The 25,297-nt window shown below is 45.2% G+C and overlaps 1 protein-coding gene across 8 annotated transcripts in view; it reads left to right on the plus strand.

Annotated features, from left to right (window-relative positions):
• Nucleotides 1-4,273: 4,273 nt before the first annotated feature.
• Nucleotides 4,274-25,297, plus strand: part of PPP3CB (protein phosphatase 3 catalytic subunit beta) — a 1,016,614-nt gene continuing 995,590 nt past the window's right edge. For 7 of the 8 annotated variants that reach the window (XM_086922326.1, XM_086922329.1, XM_086922328.1 and 4 more), the window contains exon 1: nt 4,274-4,543. In XM_086922326.1, coding sequence (XP_086778452.1) covers nt 4,495-4,543 — 49 coding nt within the window. In that variant the 5' untranslated portion in view covers nt 4,274-4,494. The remainder of the gene's footprint in view (nt 4,544-25,297) is intronic. The other variant, XM_086922327.1, reaches the window with a different exon arrangement.

The raw sequence follows: 25,297 nt of genomic DNA on the forward strand, positions 1-25,297 counted from the left end.
AAGAAAGTGAAAGCGTTACTGATTTGTATTCCAATTATGTTGATCGGTAACTTTTAAATACTTGCTCGCATTTCCGACGCTAAACCCCGAAGGTGCACAAAATCCAAAATGGTAGCAAGTCGATTAACCCCAACGTGACCTCGCACAACGTCACTTACGTAGCGCACGTCATCAAAAGCTTGGCGCTAGAGACGTACCTTGGTCAGACGTTCCGAAGCTGGGATGATTCTGTTGTGCGAGCCTGGAATGGTTTTGTTGCACGAGCGTGTACTTTTAAAAGATGCCGCTGGATAAGAAGCAACCGGTGAGCAAATCTTTTTCAAAAGAAAAAATTAAAGGAATACATTACCAAATCAGTAAGCCATACGAGTGCGAGTGTTCAGAAGGGATATTTTGTAAAATTTCTTCGTTACGAATGCGTAACAAAAAGGTCAAAATAAATCCTTGAAGGTAAATTAAACCCTCAAATGTGGGTTCTCTCCGTTGGCAGAATCGTCGCCAATTTGTTAAGTAAAGATCCAGAAGAATGATGGATTTGAATAGTTTATTATAATATCAAGATACCAACGGAGCTTCCTTTCCTCAGTCCTTCTCCTTGAACAGCTGCTGCAGAAGCTGCAGTGTATACAATGAGAACAACTGAAGAAAAGGAATACAACATCAAATAATAACATTCTACAGAATGTGCATGTAAAGCTCGTGAATGAAGCTCGTGAATGAACACGAGAACAAACCTTAAAGGTACACAACACAACACGCTCTGAGTTTTAGGAGCATTTGTGTTGGCATAAAATAAAGAGAACTTGAACTTACGTTGTACATGGAGTTCTTAACACAACTGTGGGACACTTTTTTTGGGTGAGCACCGGCCGATTTTTTATCCCAATCCAGAGAGGAGTTGGCCTAACGGCTAGGGCGTACGATCTCGGATCTGGGTTCGAGTCTCGGTAACGACGCCAAAAGTTCCTGTGATTCTGGGCAAATCATCTCCCCGTGCATAAAATGAATGTGTGTTCTCGTATAACGTAACTGGTGCTATGTAAAGCGCTCTGATGTTCGAGTATATAAAACTAAAAAAAAACCCTGATAGTGATAACTACAACCAGTATGGAAGCAACAGTGCCAAACAGACCCTTCTACATTCTATTTTGGGTGTGGTGAGGCCAGGGGTTGTGGTGAGTTCGAGGAAGATGAGCAATGGTTATGCAGACTCTGATGGAGCAAGCAGCGGCTTAGCACCGATAAATACCGACCCCACCACAGTATAGCACTCAGCTTGCGACTCTCATTACAGCAGAGTTATTCAAACTGTGGGGGGCGCCCCCCTGGGGGGGCGCGACACCATCTCAGGGGGGGCGCGCACTCCACCAGCTCCATAAAATGTAACCTTTCATTGTTTCACACGGCGGCGAGGCAGAGTGGAGCTGCAGGGGCCCTAAGAAGGGGTGAAGACTATCAACACCTCATCAACATGTCAAAAGGTCTTTAAAAGACCGGAAACACCCATTTCATCGATGTCAAAAGATCGCGGTGCCATCACACCACGACTTTTACATTGCAGTATCATTTGAATCGCATGCATTCACTATGCATGCAACAACGGCGCGATGCCTTTAACATCGCGTGCGATTACAACGCTTACCGCAACTGTAAACTTATTGTAATGCGGTAACTTATTGTAATACAGTGTCAAATGCCAAACACAAGCACGAGGCTAGGTTCCTGCAGTGTCAACTTATTTTAATGCACAAGAGGTTCCTGCTCTGGTCGAGGCTTTGGAAACATGCAAGTATGGCATGAAAAACAAAACACAAGCACAAGGCTTTGTGAAATAACTATAATTATGCATGAAATAAGTATAATTCTGCATTACATTATCGTGTGCCAAGAGGTTGGTGGTGGATGTATGGGTGATGGGATGGATGGATGGATGGATGCCTGATGGGTGCATGATGGATGGATGGGGGATGGATGGATGAATGATGGAATATATGGATGGATGGATGCATGATGGATGAATGCATGATGGGTGGATGGATGGATTGGTGGGTGCATGATGGATGCATGGATGGATGGATGATGGATGGGTGCATGGATGCATGATGTGTGGCTGGTGGATGTATGGGGGATGGATGGATGGGTGCATGTGGATGTATGGGGGATGGATGGATGGATGCATGATGGATGGATGGATGATGGATGGGTGGAAGGATGGGTGCATGGATGCATGATGTGTGGGTGGTTGATGGGTGGGTGGTGGATGTATGGGGGGATGGATGGATGGATGCATGATGGATGGATGGATGCATGATGGATGGATGGATGGATGGATGGATGGATGGATAGATGGATAGATGCATGATGGATGGGTGGGTACATGTGGATGTATGGGGATGGATGCATGATGGATGGATGGATGGATGGGGGCATAATGGATTGGTGGGTGCATGTGGATGTATGGGGGATGGGTGCATGGATGCATGATGTGTAGGCGGTTGATGTGTGGGGGGTGGATGGATGCATGATGGATGGATGAATGGATGGATGGATGCATGATGGATGGATGGATGGATGGATGGATGGGGCATAATGGATGGGTGGGTGCATGTGGATGTATGGGGATGGATGAGTGGATGTATGATGGATGGATGAATGGTGGATGAATGATGGATGGATGGATGGGTGCATGATGGATGGATGCATGGATGGATGATGGATGGGTGGATGGTGTATGTGGGATGGATGAATGATGGAATATATGGATGGATGGATGCATGATGGATGAATGCATGATGGGTGGATGGATTGGTGGGTGCATGATGGATGCATGGATGGATGATGAATGGGTGGATGGATGAGTGCATGGATGCATGATGTGTGGCTGGTGGATGTATGGGGGATGGATGGATGGGTGCATGTGGATGCATGGGGGATGTATGGGGGATGGATGGATGCATGATGGATGGATGGATGATGGATGGGTGGAAGGATGGGTGCATGGATGCATGATGTGTAGGTGGTTGATGTGTGGGTATTGGATGGATGGGGGGATGGATGGATGCATGATGGATGGATGGATGAATGATGGATGGATCGATGAATGATGGATGGATGGATGGATGCATGATGGATGCATGATGGATGGGTGGGTACATGTGGATGTATGGGGATGGATGCATGATGGGTGGATGGATGAACGGTGGATGGATGAAGGATGGATGAATGATGGATGGATGGGTGCATGATGGATGCAGGGATGGATGATGGATGGGTGCATGATGTGTGGGTGGTGAATGTGTGGGTGGCGGATGTATGGAGGATGGATGTATGCATGATGGATGTATGGATGGAAGGGTGAGTGGATGGATGCATGGATGCTGCAATGCCAAACACAAGCACGAGGCTTTGGAAACATGCAAGTACGGCCTGAATAAATGCGGTGAAATAAAAAATGTGGTGAAATAAATGTAACTCTACAGTGCTTCTCAGTGGAGAGAATAGTCTTTGAATGGTACTCATTTTATTGACCACAGAAGTTTCTTTGAGGAGGCTTTGCAAGAATTAAGTGGAGAACCCATTACAATTTGCACACTTTTTATCTTGAAAAATGTAGTTTTGGACTGTGTAGTAAGCCTCTGTCATTTCTCCGCACCAACTCGCAAACCTGCAGTTTTCTAAACACTCTTACTGTGTTTAACATTATTAGCCAGATATGGACTGGGAAATGCGGATGACAGTCAATTTTGTAGAATACCAGGTTCCAGAATTTTTTGTCAAGTGGTGGGGGGGGGGGGGCGACATCTAAATAAATTCAGCTGGGGGGCTCAACCTAAAAAAGTTTGAAGACCTCTGCATTACAGTAACACCAACTGCTCTGAAGTCTCAAACGGCGTGTCAACAAATAGTACAAAATACACCGTCATCGATTACTTGCGAAACGACGCTATTAGGAGCAGCTTGCACGCTCAGGTGATCTTGTGGTGTTGCCACGGGCACCATTGATTGGGTCCTCCCTTCCTCTAGTGGGGAGTACCCCATGTTCTACACTCTGCTTCTGCCTCAGACAATATGGCGGCATGCATTCCCATTAACTTAACCTCAGGGTCACACACAAGATGTTGGCACTTGTATAACAGGATCTTGTCTCGCTTCGGATCACGGGCACTCTACGTAATTGTCGTGTCTGTTGCCTCACTTAAGATGGCGGCCCGTTGACTCCGCTTTCTCATCATATTTCATGTAGCTGTCAATGGAGCGCGCAGTGCTCTCTGGTATAGAAGCCCGTCCTCCTCTGCTCCCCTTTACCCTGCCTTTGGGCGCAGTTTACTGGAGAGCCAGCTCTAGCCGCCATGTTGCTGTCAGCTTCCCAGCACCCCCAGCTCCTTGCGTCCTAAAAGTACCAGTCCCCGGGGGGCTGGCCGAAGACCGGCAGTTCAGAGTGGGGAGTGTCCCTGCAGCCCTGCTGACACCTCCCACTGCACCTCGCCCACAGTAATGTCCACCAAGGAAGGGAGACAGTCGAGCACCGAACGGGCGGTGAAATGTGAGTGCCTGTGCTAGCCGTCCCCACAGTCCTCTAGCGACTCGTGTCTTAGTGCGCTGCGACCCCTCCCGGTGGTATAACGCTGGGGCTGCTGGACTACATCGGGAGTGGCAGCCCAGCGTGTCCTCCGGCCTTACATCACCATCTACAGCTGTAGTTGACGACAACAACAACAATAACAGCGTGGCCTGGCAATTATCCTGCTGCCAACAGCGTGCTCTCCCGAATAGGCAGTCTAAAAGTTTGGGCCCGAATGCTAATGAGAAATGTAAGGCAGACAGGTGCGTGTGATTGAGAGAATCTCTATTATGTTTTATTGACTGGCAAGTTGTAAAACTATGTGGCAGGTGCAAGTATTTGATTGCGTTTGCTACAGGCATGAGATAGTGTGTATGTATTACGTTCAGCACTTCCTAAAATGAAACTGAGCGTGTATGTGCCCCAGGTGTGTGTGCAGGCATCTTTGCTTATGATAGCTGTCTGAAGCATTATGTGATAAGTGTGCATGTTTGCAAAAGGTGTATATGTATTTGAGGCGTAAGGCGCGTGATGGTTTGTGAAAGCATGCTTATGACCCATTTGTATTTAGTAGTTTGTGACTTATCCACAAAAGGAGCAGTAGAGTGAGTTTACGTCGGGCTTCAGCCCAAAATCTAATACATTTTGTTCGCCTTGCCTTGGTTTTCTTATAACTATATCGTAGTCACCCCAGAGTTTAGTGACGCTATATATTTTTTTTTTTCTTAACTTGACTGCTATTTAGCAGACTGCGAGTACATAAAGTGTACTTCGCTCTTTAATCAGACTAAATAACAGGTATTTACTATTTTCCCTATGGCTGGGAAAATACTGAAGAAAACATCTATTTCCAACATCCATCTATTAGCGCATTATATAAAAGCTAATATCACCACCGTATATTATAAGGATATTGCAAAACGCCAATTAATGTAGTGACCATAGAGGAACAACATGGAAGGCAGTCAGTGTTCCTTTATAAGATCATGGAACTCCGAACTTACTACCACTGTCCTTTCAATGTGCGGCAGAGTTTTTTTTTTATTCCTTATAATAAATGGTTACATCTTGACCCTTCCTAAGCAAGCATTGAAAATGCAATCGGTCTCGTATTTGTTTGAGTTAGAGCTATTGGCATTGTAAATGGCAATGTCTTTTACCTATGTGTTATGGAATTTATGTGTGTGGTGTGTAATGGAATTATGTGTGTTGGATTGGATTAGTTTATTGTGTAATTGTGTGGATTGGATTTGTGTAGTGGAATTAAGTGGCATGGTGTGCTGTGGTATTATATGGACAGTAAATATGTGGTATTGAGGGTCCACTGAAATTATGTGGAGTGGGATTGTGTGTTATGGAGTTTAATTATGTGGAATTGTATTTTGTGTTGTGGAGTGGTATGTAGTGGAGTTAATTATATGGTGTGCTGTTGAACTTGGTAGCACGGTGTAGACTTGTGTGATATGGATTAGATGTATGGTGTGTTGTGTAATTGTGTTGTTGAGTTGTACTATGTGGTTTAGTGTTGAATTATGTGTTGTGGATTGCAAATGAGTGGAGTTGAATTGTGTGGAACTGTGTGGATAGCTTTACCTCTACGATGACGAAAAAGAAGAAAGGTAGGTGTGGGTGGAGTAAAGCAGAGTGGCGTGGAGTAAAGCAGAGTGGCGTGGAGTAAAGCAGAGTGGTGTGGAGTAAAGCAGAGTTGAGTAGAGCGAAGTAAAACAGAGTAGCGTAAAGTGGAGTAGAGTGGAGTAGAGCGGAGTGGAGTAGATAGGAGTGGGGTAAAACTGAGTGGAGTAGAGCAGAGGTTCCCAAACTTTTGACTCCTGAGGACACCCATTGACTCACCACTGGAAGCCGGGGACCCCCAGCAATTTGTATGATTTAAATTTCAAACATTAAAGGAGTAATTAGAGAAAAATAAACACGTGCACACAAAACAAACACTCGAAATACTAAGGAATTTAGCATTTTATATTGAGAGTTTGCAAAAAGCGGAAACATTTAATGGGAAGGTTGGTGCTTCATCTCCGTGATTAACTTTTCAATGGTTTGTTTTATTTTGAAGTACAAGGCTCTTGCCAAGGTCAGAGTTGAAAACCAAAGCAACCCTGCAAATGTTTTTAGACCAGTCCCTATACAGTGCACACCAAGTGCAGTGAGTGAGCCTGACCGCTACAAAGGGGCTATGGGAGGCTCTCCCCTCAAGAACATTAGGATACAATGGTGCATTCTACAACACATTTATCATTATATATTGAATTGTATTAGCTTTTAAAGAATAAAAAATGATGACCTTACTATGCACCAGGATAAAACAATCTTTGTTGGGGTTCTTCAATGATTCCCTTATTATCACCCTTCAACAGTGCCTCTCATTTCTCCATAGCACATCTGTCACATGTATTACATTTTTTTATAGCATCTCTCATACCATTGTAGGATGTCAGAGCACTTTACATCACACATATAGAGACAATGAGTCATACATGTAAATCAGTGCAGATCAAATGTTACTTAAGGCAAAGGGGACTACAAGGTGTAGGATTCAAATGTCATTCATACTGGTAGGCATTTTTAAAGAGTGCCTGGTCTGGAAAAGCAAACATTTAGGATTCAGAATATAACACAGTGGTTAGCATTGACTTTAACAATAAAAATCTATTTCCACCCAAATAAACCCCTTTAGCAGCATCAGGATAATGGAAGACTGGGAAAAAACATAAATTACTAACTTGTACCACGTAATGTGTAAGCAGCTCATTGATGACAGTTTATAGGTCACTGTGCTAGATTATGATTGTCTCTTATGATCGGCAGAGTAACACAAGAATATCTGTGACAAAAGCAGTAACCCACTGACCTATGCACATAAAATACTGTTTTTTAAAATGCCAGGTGCGCGTTCTTTGCAGCAGGCGTATTAACCCTCTGTGCTACATTAGATAAGTTAAACTTGCCACTGGACAAAACTCTCATCTCTCTGCAGCAGGTACATTAATCACTGGTGTTATCGTGACACTTTTACTGTTGCTCGAAAATTGCTAGTTCTACAAGGAACTTAGCAGTGCTTTTAAAACTGGTGCCTGAGGACCCCCTGGAAATGTGTCATAGACCCCAGTTTGGGAAACACTGGAGTAGAGCAAAGCAGAGTGGCAGGGAGTAACGTGGAGTGAGTGAAGCAGAGTGTGTTGAGTGGAGTACAGCTGGGTGGTGTTGAGTGGAGTAAAGCAGATTGTAGTGGGTTAAAGCAGAGTGACATGCAATGGAGTAAAGCAGAGTGGCATTGAGTGGAGTGGATCAAAGCAGAGTGGCATTGAGTAGATGGGAGTAAAGCAGAGTGGAATGGAGTGAAGTTGAGTTGAGTGGAATGAAGTGGAGCAGGGTGGCCTGGAGTGGAGTATAGCAGAGCGGCGTTGCATGGAGTGGTGTTGCGTAAAACGGAGTGGGGTTGCCTAGAGCGGGTCATCGTTGCATGGAGTGGCATTGTGTAGATTAGAGTGGTGCGGCATGGAGTGCAGTTGTGTAGAGTGGAGTGGGGTTGCACAGAGTGGAGTACAGTTACTTGGAGTGAAGTGGAATTTCGTGGAGTGCCAAGGCAGAGTTGCGTTGCGTAGAGTGGCGTGTTGAGTGCAGAAGCATGGCGTGGAGTGGCATTGTGTGGAGTGGCGTTGCCTTGAGTGTCACTGCTTGGAGTGGTGTTGCATAGAGTGGAGTGGTGGGTTGGGTAGAGTGAAGTGCAGTTGTATGGAGTACAAACGCGTAGATTGAAGTTGCGTTGTGTGGAGGGAATTAGTCAAAACAATTGGCTTGAAAGGAAATATCAGATTCAGAAGTTCATTAAAGAATTGTACGTCCACTGCGGTAGGAGAAATACCCAAACTGTGAAAATGTGTATAAACAGTGTTATCTGTAACATAAAGCAGTTTAATTGGTTCCCTGTTGACAGAAATGGAGCATTCAGATGTGAGGGCCTTCTGGCTGGATTGGGATGGAGAAAGAAGTTGCAGGAGAGAGAGTGAGGGAAGAGACATATATTTTAAACATTGGCCACGACATGCACCGAGGCTTCACAGGCCTGTTAACCAGTTGACCCTAAGGACAGGGACGCATAAATGGCATTGAGCAGAAAGGGGAAAAACAAGCACTTGCAATGCAATAGGTCTTGCATTTGCTAGACTTTGAGCTACTGGCATTGTAAATGACAAACCTTTTATCTATGTGTTGGTTTTAAAAACAGATAAATAAAAGGCATTGTCATTTAGAATGCCAGTAGCTTAAAAATGTCGCAAATGCGAGACCTGTTGTATTGCAAAAGCTTCTTACACTAGGGGCGAAAATAAAAAAACCTCAACTCTGCAATAATACAACCCGTCACTCCCTTTGATATAACTTCAAAGAGACTAATTTTTCAGTTTTATATAGCGCAAACTTAGAGCGCTTTACATGAGCACCAGTTACGTTACACAAGGTATTCATTTTTGTATCACAGGATGTTAAGCCGTGAGGCTCGAACCGATTTTCTCTTCTCGAAGGTCGGCTACTCTAATCTTACCACAACCTCACCCACAAGAGCCAGTCGCATTCTCAATATTATATACAGCAAAGTCATAATTGCTGCTTATTTATCTTGTGCAGCTTACGACCATTGACAAAGCCAATAGTCCTGGCTTGTTGTAGGTATGATGTTACTTGTGTGATATATCTGGATCAATGGACAAATGGAGCAAAATACCAGTGGGGCGGCATACTATGCTAAGCACATATTTTAGGCTTTGTTTTAAGACACACCCTTAATTACAGTGGCCATGGCCCAATGAGAGACACCCCCCTAGTTTAATCTCTTATTATGAGTACTGCACATGAGCTCCTTCCCCGCAAGGCCACCCCCTTTAGGGTGGCTCCTGCTGCCCCGCCCCCGTTATCCTGGTGTCTGAGACTTGAGCAGCAGTCTGGAGTTCATTGCTTGCTTGCACCGGGACTCTTGCCATATTTGCCCCTTCGCTGCATGTTTCCAGAGCAGGGTGTGCCCCTCCGGGCAGCAAGAGTAGAGAACTAATGTCATCACCTCAGAATGAGTCGCTGGTGAGAGGCTGTACTGCCTCATGTGAGGTACCTGCTGAACATCACACTGGGCGTCCGGAGGTAGCCGGGACCCCAGGCACGTCTCCTGTCCCACGTGAAGGTCAGAGCTGAGCATGAATGTTGTGATTCTAGTGTAAGTGTATAGTAAAAGGCTTGAGTGACTCCTATGGAAGATGTGCTCAGGATAACATCATGTGTCAAAGATGAGCCTGGATCAGACTGGGGTCGGAGGCTGCATCTCCCGGGCAGTTTGAAATACGAAGAATGAAAGCACCTTATTGTGAGCGGTTGTAGCAGGTTCTAGGTCTCCTTGTGGGTCACTCGATTAAATCCCAGACTCTGTCCGGTGTGGGTAGGAGGTGAGCTCTAGCCTTTCTTCTTCTATGAAAAGATTTTCGCAGGCACATGGAGATATGAAATACGTAGACAGGAAACAGACGTTCCAAGTGATCTCGCCTGATAAACAATAAAAAGAAATAAGTTTGGCTTATCTCTTCTAGTTGTCACATTTTAAACTTGATCCGGGCATCCTGCTGAAAGAAAACATTCACAGTTCAGATGGGCGGAGCAGTGTGAAGCAGGCTTCTGCACGAGTAGCGGGAACAAAGGCAAGCCTCCTTGTTGGGATGTGGTTCGTGATACGCCAGTCGGCCGGGCCTTCTCTCTCTAAAATGAACTAGTGCGGTGCCCCAAAGGCGGGCATTGCACTCAGTGTTAGTTTAAAAAAATAAATAAACCAAGCGCGGTGTCCCTGAAGTGGGCGCCATGCTCAGTGTTAAAGTAAAAAAAAAAAAATAATACAGAGCGTATGCCCCATAGCGCTAAATAAATAAACCGAGTGCAACGCCATGAAATGTAAGAAGTCACATACCGGAAAATGCAGCGTAGCTGCCATTGTCACGAACAGTGTCTATATAAAATAGTACTGAACCAACATATCAATCCCACCATGTCACGCCCGAGTGCACAATCCAGTCCGGATGGGCGAGCCGAAAAGGAGATAGGGATGGAACAAACAAGCCTCACTTCAAATAGAAAGCGAGCGTTTACCATAAAGTGTGACACGCACCAATAAAAAGCATGGGCGGAGCTTCCACTCCACTTCCAAAATCTCCTCGATTACAAGAGGTCACGCAGAGCGAACAGCACATACACAGCAACGCTAGTCAAGGCCTAAAAAGAGACCTCGTTCTTGGAAAGCACAGCAAATGGAACAAGGTTTACAGCCCTGTTTAAACAGACCTCTGTAAACCACGAACACTTGTCTCCTGTGCTGCATCTTAAAGAAAGGAATAGTGCTCATAAGCTCTGAGTAACAACACATGTAACGGGGGAAGTCCTTGAAAATGGGCAGAGCTTATAAAGCCCATATCCTGAATATAGCATGTCTTGCAGAGACAGTGCAAGTGCTGCCTAAGTGAGACCTAAAAACCATGTAAAGCCTTGGTGTCAAATTTTTTTGTGCTGATATGAAGATTAAATTAGCATCTGCCCTGTGAAATTAAAAGCACAAAAAGCAGTTAGTAATTTTTTCTAAAAGATATCAGTATCCGTTTTTAGGTCTCGCCTGGCGTTGCAGCGCGAAAGCGCTGCTTCCAGCGAGACTTATTGTCAGCGTGATGCCTCCCAAAGGAAACAGACCGGGGCATGCGCAGATTCTGGTCTGTGGACGCGCTTCCCAGAAACTGAACAGCAAGTCAGCCTCTCTCAATCGCGCGTACACACACACACACACACAGCCACACTCACGCATGCACACACACACGCATGTACACACACACACGCAGGCACACACACCACTGCTTCGCTGCCTCTGCGACGTGTGCGGATCGTGTCGGGCAACGAAGCTTGCGGACCTGGCGCCTGTCGGACTTCCCGGGGGCGCGTGGGACTAGGAGCATGAACGGCAACAAGACACCCGCCGCGGGCGGGGGGGGGGGGGGGGACGGAGGAGGGGACGCCTGGCCAGGCTCCCGGGATTCCAGAGGGCCGGGACCCCTCGCCGCCATCTTGTGATATTATTATCAGAGTCGAGAGGAGGGGCTGGGCCTGGAGCAGCAGAGCACAGTGAGCTGGGGAGAGGTCGAAGGGGAGGGGTGAGTGATATTCGGAGTTCTCTCACCATGCCCTTCCCTGCAGTCCAGCATACAGCCTGAACGCCCAAATGTCACCTGACAGCCACCCTGTTACTCGACAGCACCTTGTGATACACCTGCCACCTTTCTGTGTGCGTCATCTGACCACCACCCTGTTTACTTGGTCCGCTGGTCGATTGGCACCTCATGTTTTCCCTTTCTTACTTCACGGCCGTTTAGTATACGACCTCATACTGGTGTCACTGTGCATGTCGGCACCTGCTCCCTCGCCTCCCTGCATGACCAGCTCCCCGTGCTTGGTGTACCACCCATAAACGCCATTGTCGCTCTGCTTTTGACCTACAAGCTAGCTTCATCATGACAGCCCCCTGACAAGTACATGCTTCATGAAAGCTCTCTGTGCCTATGTTTATTTGGGCTGCCGTTTCTACTTTAATTTTAAAAACCTCGTGTATCTGTCAACAACAGTGCCACCTGTCACCATTGCCCATCGTGGTATTCAAAATATGACGTACCACCCGTACATCTATCTACCAGTTCCCCTAGTGCTTGAAGTTGGAAAATAGAAGTGAAGATAACCAATGGCAGAGTAGCAGCTGTCTTGCGAGATGCGGTACAAAAGGGGCTGGTGATGGACGGAGCATCTGAATCAATCAAACACTCACACCCAGTCACCAGTCAAAAGATCTGGGTTTAATCCACCACCGTTCTTTAGCCCACTCTGCCACCCCAGTTCAGACATGGCTATATGCAAATCAGTCTGACCCTGTGCCTCATGGGAACAGTCCAGCCCGAACTGCCAAGCCATGTCTTCCCTGGACCGGAAACAAGCTTCCGATTTCTGGCATTCAAGCCGTCTTCAGCCCGGCTTGCTTGAATCCAGTGGCAAAGTGAGCAAGGGACTCACGTCTGAGCATACCCTGCCACACTTATGGCGGCCAAAAGCGGTACAAAAGGGGGTGGTGATGGACGGAGCAAGCCGGGCTGGAATGCCAGAAACCGGTCCTCAGAAGCTTGTTTCCGGTCCAGTTCGGGCTGGACTGTTCCCATGAGGCACAGGGTCAGACTGATTTGCATATAGCCATGTCTGAGCTGGGGTGGCAGAGTGGGCTAAAGAACGGTGAGGGATTAAACCCAGATCTTTTGACTGGGTGTGAGTGTTTGATTGATTCAGATGCTCCGTCCATCACCACCCACTTTTGTACCGTCTTGCGAGATGCGGCGGTACTCGCCACTTAAAAGTTGCACCACTGCTTAGGAGTGCAGGTACTCTCCCTCTCAAAATGAAGTGCAGTTCTTACATACCTGAGGGAAAATACCCCCCTTTTAAAGCCCTGCCCTTGGAACTACGTGTGTGTTCTCGCACACTGCCCCTGCAATTCCGCTTGAGCAACTATAAGCAAGCTAACGGTCCGATATCACTTCCTTGGATTCATAAAGCATCGAACATGCTCTTCTCTCGTGGAACAACCTGTATCACTGGCAGTCATCAGCTACCCTATCCCAACAGCACCTACTGCTTGTGTGCTCCTCAGCACTTTTTGCTCCCTTTCTCTGTTACCTCCATGCGCCCCCGCGACCTTATGTTGTCACCACGTGTACCGGACATTCCCCCTTCCACCTCTTCATTTACCGTAAGCTCTCCTGCCCATCCTTTTCCTGCGTGTCGACCCCTGTCCCCGAAGTGTACCCCCGGCTGCTCATGTGCACCCTGACCGCCAACCATGCACACATAACAAATGTGCTAAGTACACGTCGCTTCCATTTCATCCTCTGGATCACTCACCTGTATGACCTTTGTCCCTTATGCAGTTTGATCACCACTGTTTGACTCTGTGACCCATTATTTACGTTTCGGTCTCCAAGCATCCCTTTACGGTGTTTTGTTTGTTTATCCACCCCCTTATTTTCTTAGTTAATATAGCCCCGCACCTTTTAGAAGCCGACTGCTTCGCCACACTTGCCTCCTGCTAAGCAATCAGCATCTCTAACTTGTCGGCAGGGTTGTGCCTGGAGCGGGGGCATCGCGGTGTCCCACAGGTTCGTGAAGCTGTTTATGGTGTTGCTGTCCCTCCCATTTATGCTCTTCACTCCCCCCCCTTATCTGGTGACATGTGCGAAGCCATATTTTGAGGAGTTATGGAACTGTATTCCACCTATATACATGGGTGATGTTTATACTTCGTTACCGCTAGAAATTAATGTTTTAGAATTTAGTGCGACACGGTGGGCCACTGCTGACCCTTGTTTTTAATTAGTTTTATTGAAGATAACGACCACACAATGAACGACTTCTAAGTATCACAGCTATAAGTGCTTTGAGTTTGAGTTACTTTCTCTTTTTCTCTTGCATTAACATTTACTACATAATATATACATATGATATTATATGTCTGGTATAACAACTGTAGTTAGTTTTGCTGGATTATTGAAGGTTCGAGGATTTACTGCCTATTCTAGCAGTAAACTATCTATGTTTTTTGCACATAGCAGCACGTTTAAAAAAAGTATTTAATATTCTAAGGAACTCTTTGTGTTTGACTTTTTTCCCTATATTTAAAGGACATACTCTATATTATTGGTCTGTTAATTGTACGTTTTTAATTCAGTACTGTGCCTAGAGTAGCTTTTTCCTAAGTCTAAGTTAGTTTCATTCTCAGCCTGTGGGTGCCAGAGAGTTGAACACAGATGCTTGGAATGCTATTTAATAAGAGCTTTGGTACACTGAATCGCCATGAATGAGGGCATGTGTCACATGCTGTAACAACCCTACCCCTCTTACAGGTGTGTACCTTTGCAGGTATCCTTACCATACAATGATGGAGCACGGAACCTGCTTCTCTCACTCCGTGAATTCCTTGCAGGTCTTTGATCCCCGTTTACCCTTTCAAATGCGGTGCTATTTTCCACTCGATTCTTCTCTTCCTTCAGCTTGGTTACTTTACGCTGCAGAACTCTGGATTGAAACAATGTACAGTGGACCTTTCGCAACAGCATAACCATGCGCTTTGTACCACTACTGGTTTCGGCCGGAGAACCACCTGGTATGCATGCACTGTAAGAGCGATTCTAAGTCACTGGACACATAAAATTAATATTAGACAATGGGAAAACGCATTGGAAGATGGCTGCACAAATTTAAGCATTGGCAAAGCCAATAGCTCTCTAGTGCGGAACGTCAGACCTTGTGAACTTAGTAGGATGGTTAAATGCTAATGGTTACAACTTCTACATGTGGAAAACAAGCATTTGCAATGCAATAGGTCTCACATTTACGTGTGTTTTAGCTATTGGCATGTAAACTACAATGCCTTTTATTTATTTTTTGGGTTTTAAAACAAAGACTTTTGACACTTACAATACTAATAGCTTATACCCTCGCATATGCGAGACCTGTTGCATTGCAAATGCTTGTATATACATTGGAGTAAAAAATGGTGTGCACATATTGTGTAGAGCAATACAAATAGTTGATGGATGTAATGCTGAACTTTGTGAAGCACTTACCGCCCAGTCACAGATCTGGGTTAAATCCATTGTTCCTTTGCTTGCCATGCCACTCCAGTTTGGACCCAGCCATATGCATATCAGTCTTGACCCTGCTCCTGATGGAAACAGGCCAGCCAGAATTGCCAGGCCAGCTTTTTCCTTGCCTGGAAAACGAGCATCCTGGGACTGGTTTTGGGGTATTACCCCTCATCAGCCATGATAGCTTGAATCCCATAGCAAGCACAGACCCCCCGTAGGGCATACTCTTACTAAGGGCGACTTATAACAACACAAAACAATTGATGGACGGAATGCTGAACATTGCCATGCATTCACCCCCAGCCAAAAATGTGGGTTAAATTCATCATTCTTTTGCTCGCCACGTCACCTCAGTTTGGACCCGGGCATATTCTGAGTCTTGACCCTGCTCCTCATGGGAACAGTCCAGCCCAAACTGTCAGGTTAGATCCCCCCCATGGCTGAAAAACAAGCAGCCTGGGACCAGTTTCGGGGTATCACATATTGTGTAGAAATATGCAGATATTCTATGTTTCCTAAAACGATCTATATCATGGAAAACATAGACATGTTAACATAAATATCGTCTTTCTAATGATCATGTTTTCTCTTTATGAAAAAAATTCAGAAGGAAAAGCCAATTCTCAGTTTCCTTCTATTAATTATGGTCCGCGACATGCTTTTCACTCTCGTTGCTTGCGCGATAGCAGGCATTGTGACGTCAGAATTCAACTGTAATACCTTATTACAGCTAAGCAATTACATTGTTTTTTTATTACAGGTGACTAGGTCTCATATGTCAACTGTAATACAGAAATTAGAGACAGGCTTTCCTACCTGGGTTCCAGGCTCCCATATATTAAATACTATTTTGGCTGCACAGGGCAAATAGCAATTATTTACTCAGCTGCTTAGTATCGGAGGTTATGTTTTGTTTGCCTCGTTGCCCAGCAACTAGCAAAAACATTTCATTGTATCCCCCTATCAGTTAAACTGCTTGAAACGCTATACTATTTGAAAACTGCTCAGGCAAATTGGCAAATCTTACCTTTTTCTGGACACCAGCTAAACACCACAAATGTTGTACTAGTTGGCCATCTTCCAGAAGTGATTGGAGAAGATGCACAGAGCCCAAGATCACTGCTAATACGAAAGTTATGAGCCCCCTTCGCAATGTATTGCTTAGTGATGTTTAGTGTGACCGAGCTGTGGATGGTAAAAATGAATCCCTAGTGTAATCTTGAAGTCTGGTCCAAAACAAGGCAATAATTTAATGTATTTAACTTAAGGGTATAGTCCTGAGGCAAGCAAGGACAATTTCCCCTTCAAATTATAAAAATATATATAAAGGCAAGGCCTTCTTGATTGCGGAAAACACAAAGCTCACAATTGATAACAGTAGTTTAATTTTTCACAATAAAGTAACGATACAAATTCAAAAGCGTCCCGCAGGAAATTAAAGATTCTGTGTTGAGGAGGCGTCTGCCATCTGTCAGGGCTGCCCTCTTATGGTGTGATGATGTGCTGTTTGTTGAGATATCACATCGTTGCCTAGAAACGTGGAGTATTGAACTCTGGGGAATATATATTTTTTAACAGCGTGCTGCTGTGAAGAGAAGTGAAGTACATGCACTTCCGAGCTCTGGCCGGTCCTCTGACTTGTCAGCTTGGTGCCTCCTTCCCACCACGTCTATGAGAGAGATGGGGGATTTAGTTACGCCGACAAAATAGATTAGACCGTTGACAGTGGAGTGCAGGACTTTATTTTCTGTCCAAGACAAAATGCAGGGTGTTGGATTACAATGCACAGCAGCCCTCAGTCAAGGTGTTTTCTCGAGAATATCGGATATCTTTTTCACGCAAAAGGCGTGGAAAGGCGACCTGCACGCGTGTAACCTATTTAGACCAGAACGTTGACTAGGTTGTCTGTTGCTAGTTCTGCACGTTTCATGAATGTACATCATGACTATAATTTTCCAATGCAGCCTGATCAAATCTGTTGTCATGCTCAGATGGAGTATTCTTAATCTATTCTGCTTCACTTGCTTTAAATAGGTGTTTCAATGGACATTGAGGACGCCACTTTGATCTTCCTTGAAGTGCTGCTTCCTTTCTGTCACAGCTGCAGAAGTCCTTTTAATTACCACCAATACCAGGCAGTTGCTTTCCTCAATGAGTATTCTAACCCTTCCATATTTAATGGGCATTCCACAAATAAACACTTTTGTATTGTTTAATGCTAGATTCTGTGAATACAATGTAGATCTGAGATTTCATTTCAGAATCAGGCCTTCACAGTTTGTTCATCATTGAACTATGCTGTTTGACAGAAGTCAAGGAACGGACCTTCTGCCCATGAGTTTTGCAATAAACTCAATCACCAACCTTTGCTCATGGGTTGCTTGCAGACCACATAGCCCCTCCCACAACTTCCATTGGTTAAGCCAATAGGTCTGACTTTAATGTGCCCACACATGTAAATATAGGCAATCACAAATTGATTTTACTTATTGCATGACCAATTAATGTTTATCACATAAAGGCTGCCCTTCTGGCTTTTGCCAGTGCTAGGGAAAACATAGGAAAAAAGATTGGTTTCTGTATAGAATGCATGCAGGAAATAAATTATTGAATGTGACAGATGGCATTATGATTGAGTGTTCTTTTCAGATGTAAAATAGGCCCCCATGCTTTCCAATAGAAGCACCTCCTAGAAGATGGAATTGATCCAGTGGGTTACCAGCAACAGGTACTCAATTACCAAATAAGCACCTGGGCCCATAAACACACATTCACTCTACCTGGTAATAAACTGCTGGGGTCAATTGTTTATACTTTTTATCATTCTAGATTTGTCTTGCCTTATTCTCAACTAATCTTTCACTGATCCAATAGTTCTTTCCTCTGGTCAATGGACCAAATTAGTTGATGGTGAAATGACATAAATATAATCTATTTACATTTGATGAAATAACCACAGACTTGGGAAATATTTTGAATCTTTATCTAAATTAATTTCATGTGAACCACTTGCAAAGAACAGTACAGCCACCGTTGCTCATAGGAAGGAAGATTCAGTTAATCAACCAGTCAAACATTTTCTTATCTCTACAATGACGTTGCTCAGAAAGGAGAAGATAGAGACAAAAGCAGACCTGCATCAATACGGAAAATATATTTACCAAGAATGGTGTGAAAACCAGCCCCCTGGCCAAGGAGCTGGGAAGGGTCCCCATGGAAAGGTCAGGCGACAAAGACTTCAGGACAGGATAGATGACCTCTCTACCACCGACGTTTGCGTAGCACCCTCTCTGACACTCTCTTCCTCCTTGAGATTGTTCTGCGATCTTCTTCTAAGCAAATTAATTTAAAAAAAAGTGGTTCTGCATTCAATTCTTCTTCAGCTTCTCTCGTCACTCCAACAACATCCCGAGCTCTGCAACATTCAGCATCTACGTCTCTCTAACAAACTAAGAACTACCTCAATTATACCCTACAATATTTATGTACCTCCCAAAAATGTTTCAATATCATGAAACTCCTAACTCTGATTGGACCGGCAAGGGGGGATTATGATCATCACACCAGGCTTAATTTCCTATTTATTCTTTCAATCCATTGTTTAAAATGCCACCCCTTAATTTCGTATTCATATTTCTTCATTTCCCGCCCGTATTCACATCATATTAGAAACAAAAGTATAAAGTTCATCCTTTCCCCTTCTTCTTGGAGGTTCTCAATCTTATTCCCAGGTTATGTATCCGTTTCAACCTTGAGCTGCGTTCAAAAGTCACCTCACTTCTTTCAGCTCTTCCTATCACGCACGCGTAGCAATCTGGTGGCAAACTGACCTTAGACTCATATGGAGCCCCAAGAAACGCACTAATAAGAGTCAAAAGACATATGTCAATTTCGAACATAAATGGTTTTACTGGATACCATCTATCACTACTCTAATCCCATTAATTTATTTAAGCTTTCCCCGCAATAGCGTTAGTAAAATAGCATATTTTAGTTTCAGCAAAGCAGATGTTGAGCCCCCGAGCTTTCAAGCAGCCATGTTAATAGCCTTTGCGCTAGCGCAAGAAATTCCATCCAAGCGACAGCTCGTCATACTGCTTAGATGCAGCTGACGCATGCGCAGTACAGTTTTACCCCTTAGCGGCCATTTTAGAATTTCACTTGAGTTACTTATTAATAATACACATAGGCAAGCTTCTCTTTCTTGTATATATAATGTTGTGCGTATTCATTTATACAATACATGGTTAATACAATATTAGAAGGTAAACAAGAGGATTATTGCTGAGCAAGCCTCTTTTCTACAAGTCCTTGCTCCATCAAGGCAAAGGAAGGAGGAGTCTGTATAATGTTGAAAGTGCAACATTATACAGACTCCTCTTTCCTTTGCCAATAAGATATCAAGCGCAAGACAATTTTGTAAAACCGTAGATCTGATTGTAACCATTTCTGTATTAATCATCAAGAAACCTCCAGCGGCATCTGTAGAAAGACGATCAACTACTGTTGATAACTGACAGATTCTATGTGAATTTGGGATGACCCCCACTGAAGGTATTAAGTTCATTGGTGTTTACGTTGCTTCCAGTGATTCTTTTTACATGATATATCTTCTGAAATACTATTCTGAAGTAGCAGCTCCCATACCACCGTATAGGCAGCTTATAAGCTTTGTTCCGATACACGTAGTAAACTCCAGGAAATACTTGATCTTTTCCCCCTTTTGGTCCCCAACCTCCTAAAATTAGGAAGTTATATTCACATTCACTGGAACCAATAAGTATGTTATTGTAGTCTGTCTTTAATCTATGGAGGCAGGTTTTCCCTGTTTTTACAAAGTCTAGGGACATTGCAGCATGTGCCTTGCCAGCCGTTAGAAACGGGGTAGCGTGGTGCAGAGCGGGTAGGCCAAACTCCGGAGCATTGTGTAAAGCATCTGCGCAGCACACACTCACAGGCGACACACTAGGCACATTACAAAAGAGACTTCACACCAGGTTGCGTAAAAATAGTTTTTTGTATTAACCCCTTCGCTGTTCATGACGAGCTCAGCTCGTCATGCAGTACACTGGTCGTGTGCTCATGATGAGCTGAGCTCGTCATGAACCATGGGATATAACAATTTCCAGCACAGGAGAGGAATCCGCTTAGCAGTCATGTGGTTAAGAACTACTTTGGGTCGTAATCAGAGGCACATACACCACTGTGCCAACTGTCACCAGGCAGCATCCTACAGGGTGATTATTTACAGGGCAGGGCCCCTGCCAGAACCATTACAAGGCACGCAGAATAAATGTAAGTCCATCATTAAATGTGTAACATCCAGTTCCTACTGGCAAGTCCAGGTACTGGGCAACATTGCTATGAGTATCAGGCCTAAACATAAGGCATCATCATTAGCAAAGGTCCTGAAAACGTAATCAGGCAGGAATATAAAGCATTATAACTTTAGACTCCGGCATAAATCACTTTTGCCTTAAGCCTGGAAGGAAAACATCAGGTTAGGCATAGCCATAAACATAAATGCAACATTAGGCATAGACTGAGACATCACACTATGCATAAAAATAGGCATAAACATAGACCCTCATCCCATGGGCCTAACTCCGGGTAGAAGACACATTATGCATAGTATTAGCATAAGTACATTACTTCACAACATTAGCAGGGCACCCTCGTAACCCTAATAGGAGCATACATCACATGTGCATGAAAACATTAGGAGTGGGCACAACCACATGAGCACCAAGGCCTCAGTAGGCAGGGAACTCCTTGGGAAAATTAGGGGCATAAACCAGAGTAGCATACCTGCGTTAGCCATGGACCTCAGGCCTAGAAACACATTATACCTCGCCACCATAAGTGTAGGCCGTAGGGGAAAAGCATGATCAGCCTAAATTACATTATGCATGCAAAGCTGTCCTTCTCAGAACATCAGCAGTGCCCCTTATGCAAATACACCTGGCACTCAAAGTAAGCTTGTCAAATGTTGCAGGTGCAGCTGTGTCAAGAAAAAAGCACTGGCAAATGGCGCAGATCGGGGCCCCACTCCGGGGCTACTAACTGAACCTTGCCCAATCATTGCAACTGCCCACTGTCCGGTGGGGCAGTTGTGCAAAGCACGGTCAGTCCAATACTGGGACCGGGGAAGCCCCTCTTCTGGGACTCCTAAAATCAACCAATGCCCCCAAAAGAATACTGGCACCAGGGGCGGGCACCGGCAATGTGCCCCGGCACACTCCCCAACCACGGAATGACTGAGCCCCACTCACCAGGCTCCTCTTGTGGCCTTCGCGCCCTCTGGCAGGTGGTGAGGCGGCTGGACTGGAGCATACACTGCTCCCGCTCCTTCGATGGCTGCAGGGCTCTCTCACCACACAGAGCCCTGCAGGCGTTGCGCTGCTTCTTTCCGCTGGCCTCATGCAGCAACTCCGCTCTTCACCCCAGTCCTTTGCCTGGGAACCAGAACTTTGACATGGAGCCAGCGGGGCTCGGCTGCACTCGGGGCTCTCCTCCGCTCACGGAGAGCCCCTATCTTTCACAGAGCGAAGTCTCTGTTGACTTGGGGTTGTTGGCCAGTGTGGGGTAGGCTCCCGCCTGGCTCCTTAGCAGACACAGGGCTCCCCTTTCGAACGCGGGAGCCCGCTGACACGCTGCACTTCCGGGGGCACGGAGCGAAGTCTCCGTCGGCCCGCCGACCACGACGCACCTCTCTTGGCTTCACCCGGGCTCCCTCCTGGGACCCCGGATTTCAATGAGGATCCCGCACGGCTCCGGATGCTGGTGCAGGCCCCGCCCGCGGTCAGGCAGATGTGCCTGGCTTCCTGGTCGGGCCTGCGCTGTTCACTACGTGGCCCGGCCGCGGCAGTGATTTGCAGCGATTCCACATTGCGGGGTGGGCACCCGCCGAATTGGCATAAGGACCACAGGGTGGACTCCCGCTGGTCCAAGCAGGCCTCTGTTTGCAGTGTAGGCACCTGCTGAATTGTCATAAAAACAACGGAGTGGGCTCCCGCTGGTTTAATTACCAAGTCACGGCCATAACGCGGGGTGGGCACCCGCAACAGGAGCACAGGGGGGGGAATCTCACACACCAGGGATTCCCTCATCAAAACAGCGCGGTAGGGAATAAACGCTCTCTTCTTCTCCTGGGCAGTACACAGAAAGCGCTTTACTTTTGCAGGAATAAGGTTGTAGCGCTAAGTCCCACAAAAAAAGCAGCGCTCCTCTTCTCCTGGCACTTTCCATGTAGCGCTCATTGGGCGCTAGGGGCCAGGAGACCGGTAATGCAGGGCAAGATCAGCAGGCTGTAGGGCAGCTCACCAGACCTGAAGCAGCAGTTCCTAAGAACAGTCATCCTCCATTACGGTTGCAAACCTGCTAGTGCAGCAGTCTCCACTCCAGCAGAGTCTCTCACTAGCCCGGTGGACAGCAGAGGGGTACAGATGGGTACAGGGGCCAGCATGCAGGCCCGTGCGGTGGTACCTCCTGGCAGGGTGTCCCCTCTCGATCAAAGTCCACCACAGCACATGGCAGGGAGCCTCAGCTCCTCTATATATACGCCCCTCACCCCACCTACCAGAAAGGGCTAGAAGCTTCCAGAAGGTTCCCTGTGAAACCGGTCCCAACTGGTTTAGGGGAAGAGTAGAGCACACTGGCTGACAGGTTTCCCTCCAAAAGCTGGGGCCTGGAAGACAGAAAACTAGAGTGGCAACCCACCTCAGGCAGGCGGCACAAACTCGCAGCCATGGGGTCCATTTTAACAGTGAAGTTTCTGCAATGGTGAAAATAAAGGTGTGTATACCATTGCACAGCATTTATTTTCCTCTCACACCACACATGGCATTTACATTTCCTACCATGGGGGAGATGTCCCCTAAATGGGGGGGGGGGGTCCTAATATAAGCCTATGTAAGGCAGAAAGCACACACACTTGGCACTGCTAACCAGCGCTAAAGTGTCCAATGTCCTACAGCCACTCATTCCACAGCAGCAAAAAGGCTAGGGGGAAGGCAAAAAAGTTTGGGATGAATACCCACAAACAGAACAACTCAACGCTACGCACACAGATAAGTGCGTGCTGCACCTCTCTGGCCACCAAAGGCCTACCTGTTCAAACTGTGTATACAAAAGGGTGAGCTACTCGCTCTCGTGGTGTGCACTTCCACTACCCCCGTTGTTCCCAAGGGGTGATTGTTTGTTGTCCAAAACTGAGATTCCACCCACTGTGGGTTGCACCACCATCCAACAATATCTCAAATGTCAATAGATGTAAGGAAAAAATGTCCATCCAAAGTATATTTGCTTTTATTCTTTATTCACATTTCATCAAGCAGCCAACGCGTTTCGTTCAAAAGAACTTCGTCAGGGCTGTAAAAACATTTAAAACACATAAATGATAATATATACAAATATCAGTTCTTCTATCCTGGCAGTTTCCTGCCAGCACAATAAGAGCTAATAAATTAGAAAATTCCCCAATCCTAAAAAACACACACAGATTTGTGATACGATACATACTTGTGTATATATCCTAAAAAACACACACACATTTATGATACAATACATACTTGTGTATATATCCAAACCTTCAATTGTTGTTTGCTGTTGTATATACAGATTTCCCCATTCTTATTTCTTCCTTATTTATATGGCATTTAAGACCTACAACATGTATTATCTATTCCTGGTTTATTTCAGTAGTATTGCCCAAGTACTTTGCAAATAAAAGATATAAATGTTCCGCCTTCACTGAAAGGAACAGATAGTTGACATCACAATCCTACTTTAAATTTCCACATTTTATCCCTATAGAACCAGATGACATGTTGTTTAACAATTGCCTTACAGTTTTATAAATGGTCCTGTATACTCAAGTCAGTGTTCACGTAAAGGATTCAAAAGAACAATACTCACAGATAGTAGTTTCTAGTCAATTACTTCAATTGCATTGAACACATTTTACCACATTTTCTCAGAAGAGGAGTCCTAGTGTTATAAGCAATGTACATTTTCACCCTGCTTTGCCCTTAACCACTTGGCTGCTAAGGCATTATTTTAGTTTGTATTTAATTCCCATTGAAATCAATATAAAGTCCATGACGAGTTACCCTTGTCATTAGCGGCGAAGAGGTTAATGGTCAGTATATGACAAATCATAACATAAGGCCACATCTGGAGAGCTTCATGTGGCAATGTCAAAATCAAAATCAAAAATGTGGCTCGATCAAGGAGCGAATGTTAAGAATATTATTGGAGCTACATATATATATATGGTAATGCTAAATGGGGCTAACACCAAGGATGGAAAGGTATCCGTCCCTATTGCCAAATATCATGCAATTGAACTTACTTTTATTAAGTAACTTTGTGATATTGAATGGTTATTAAGAATAGATAACTTTGTGCGCATCTTACCGTATAGTCTGTGTCCTGTTACACACAGACTTCTGCTTCAGTTCTTCCAGTGCGGTAATTGGTTGGTATATTTTCGGCTTCTGTGCCTATATGGGCAAAATATAGTTTGTTCAGGGCAAATAATATTCGTAATTAGTTAGTAGTTTTCTACTGCACCAACCTTATCAAAAAGCCAAACTGGCCATAGGTGCTCTATAACGGCTTCACTGCCATTTCGCAACTCTAGATTTTGTAGTACATGGGCCGGGTAAAGATTAGATCCGACTCGATCGAGCAATCCTACCAATGACTGGCAATACTTTACCAATATATTTTAGGCCCGTAGCCCTTCGTTGCCCATCTCCTAGTAGCCCATTCTCCTGAGTTTGTGTACATAATACAGGCCCCCGGCATTACAACATATTTCCCCCCCCCGTGTGGAGTACTGTCAAGTCGTGTATTTACTCACGACTTGCATCTAGTGTTCAATATAAGGTACCCAAGTTCCGGAACAAACATACAAATTAATAAAAATAAATCATAATGTAGTCTCCCATCTTTCTATAGCGTTTACAGCCCTTAGTAAAAATGATTCCAAGTCTCATCGGGCGTGTTGGCTGCATGGTTG

Source organism: Lissotriton vulgaris, chromosome 5 (genome assembly GCF_964263255.1).
Source record: "Lissotriton vulgaris chromosome 5, aLisVul1.2, whole genome shotgun sequence".
Lineage (NCBI taxonomy): Eukaryota > Metazoa > Chordata > Amphibia > Caudata > Salamandridae > Lissotriton > Lissotriton vulgaris.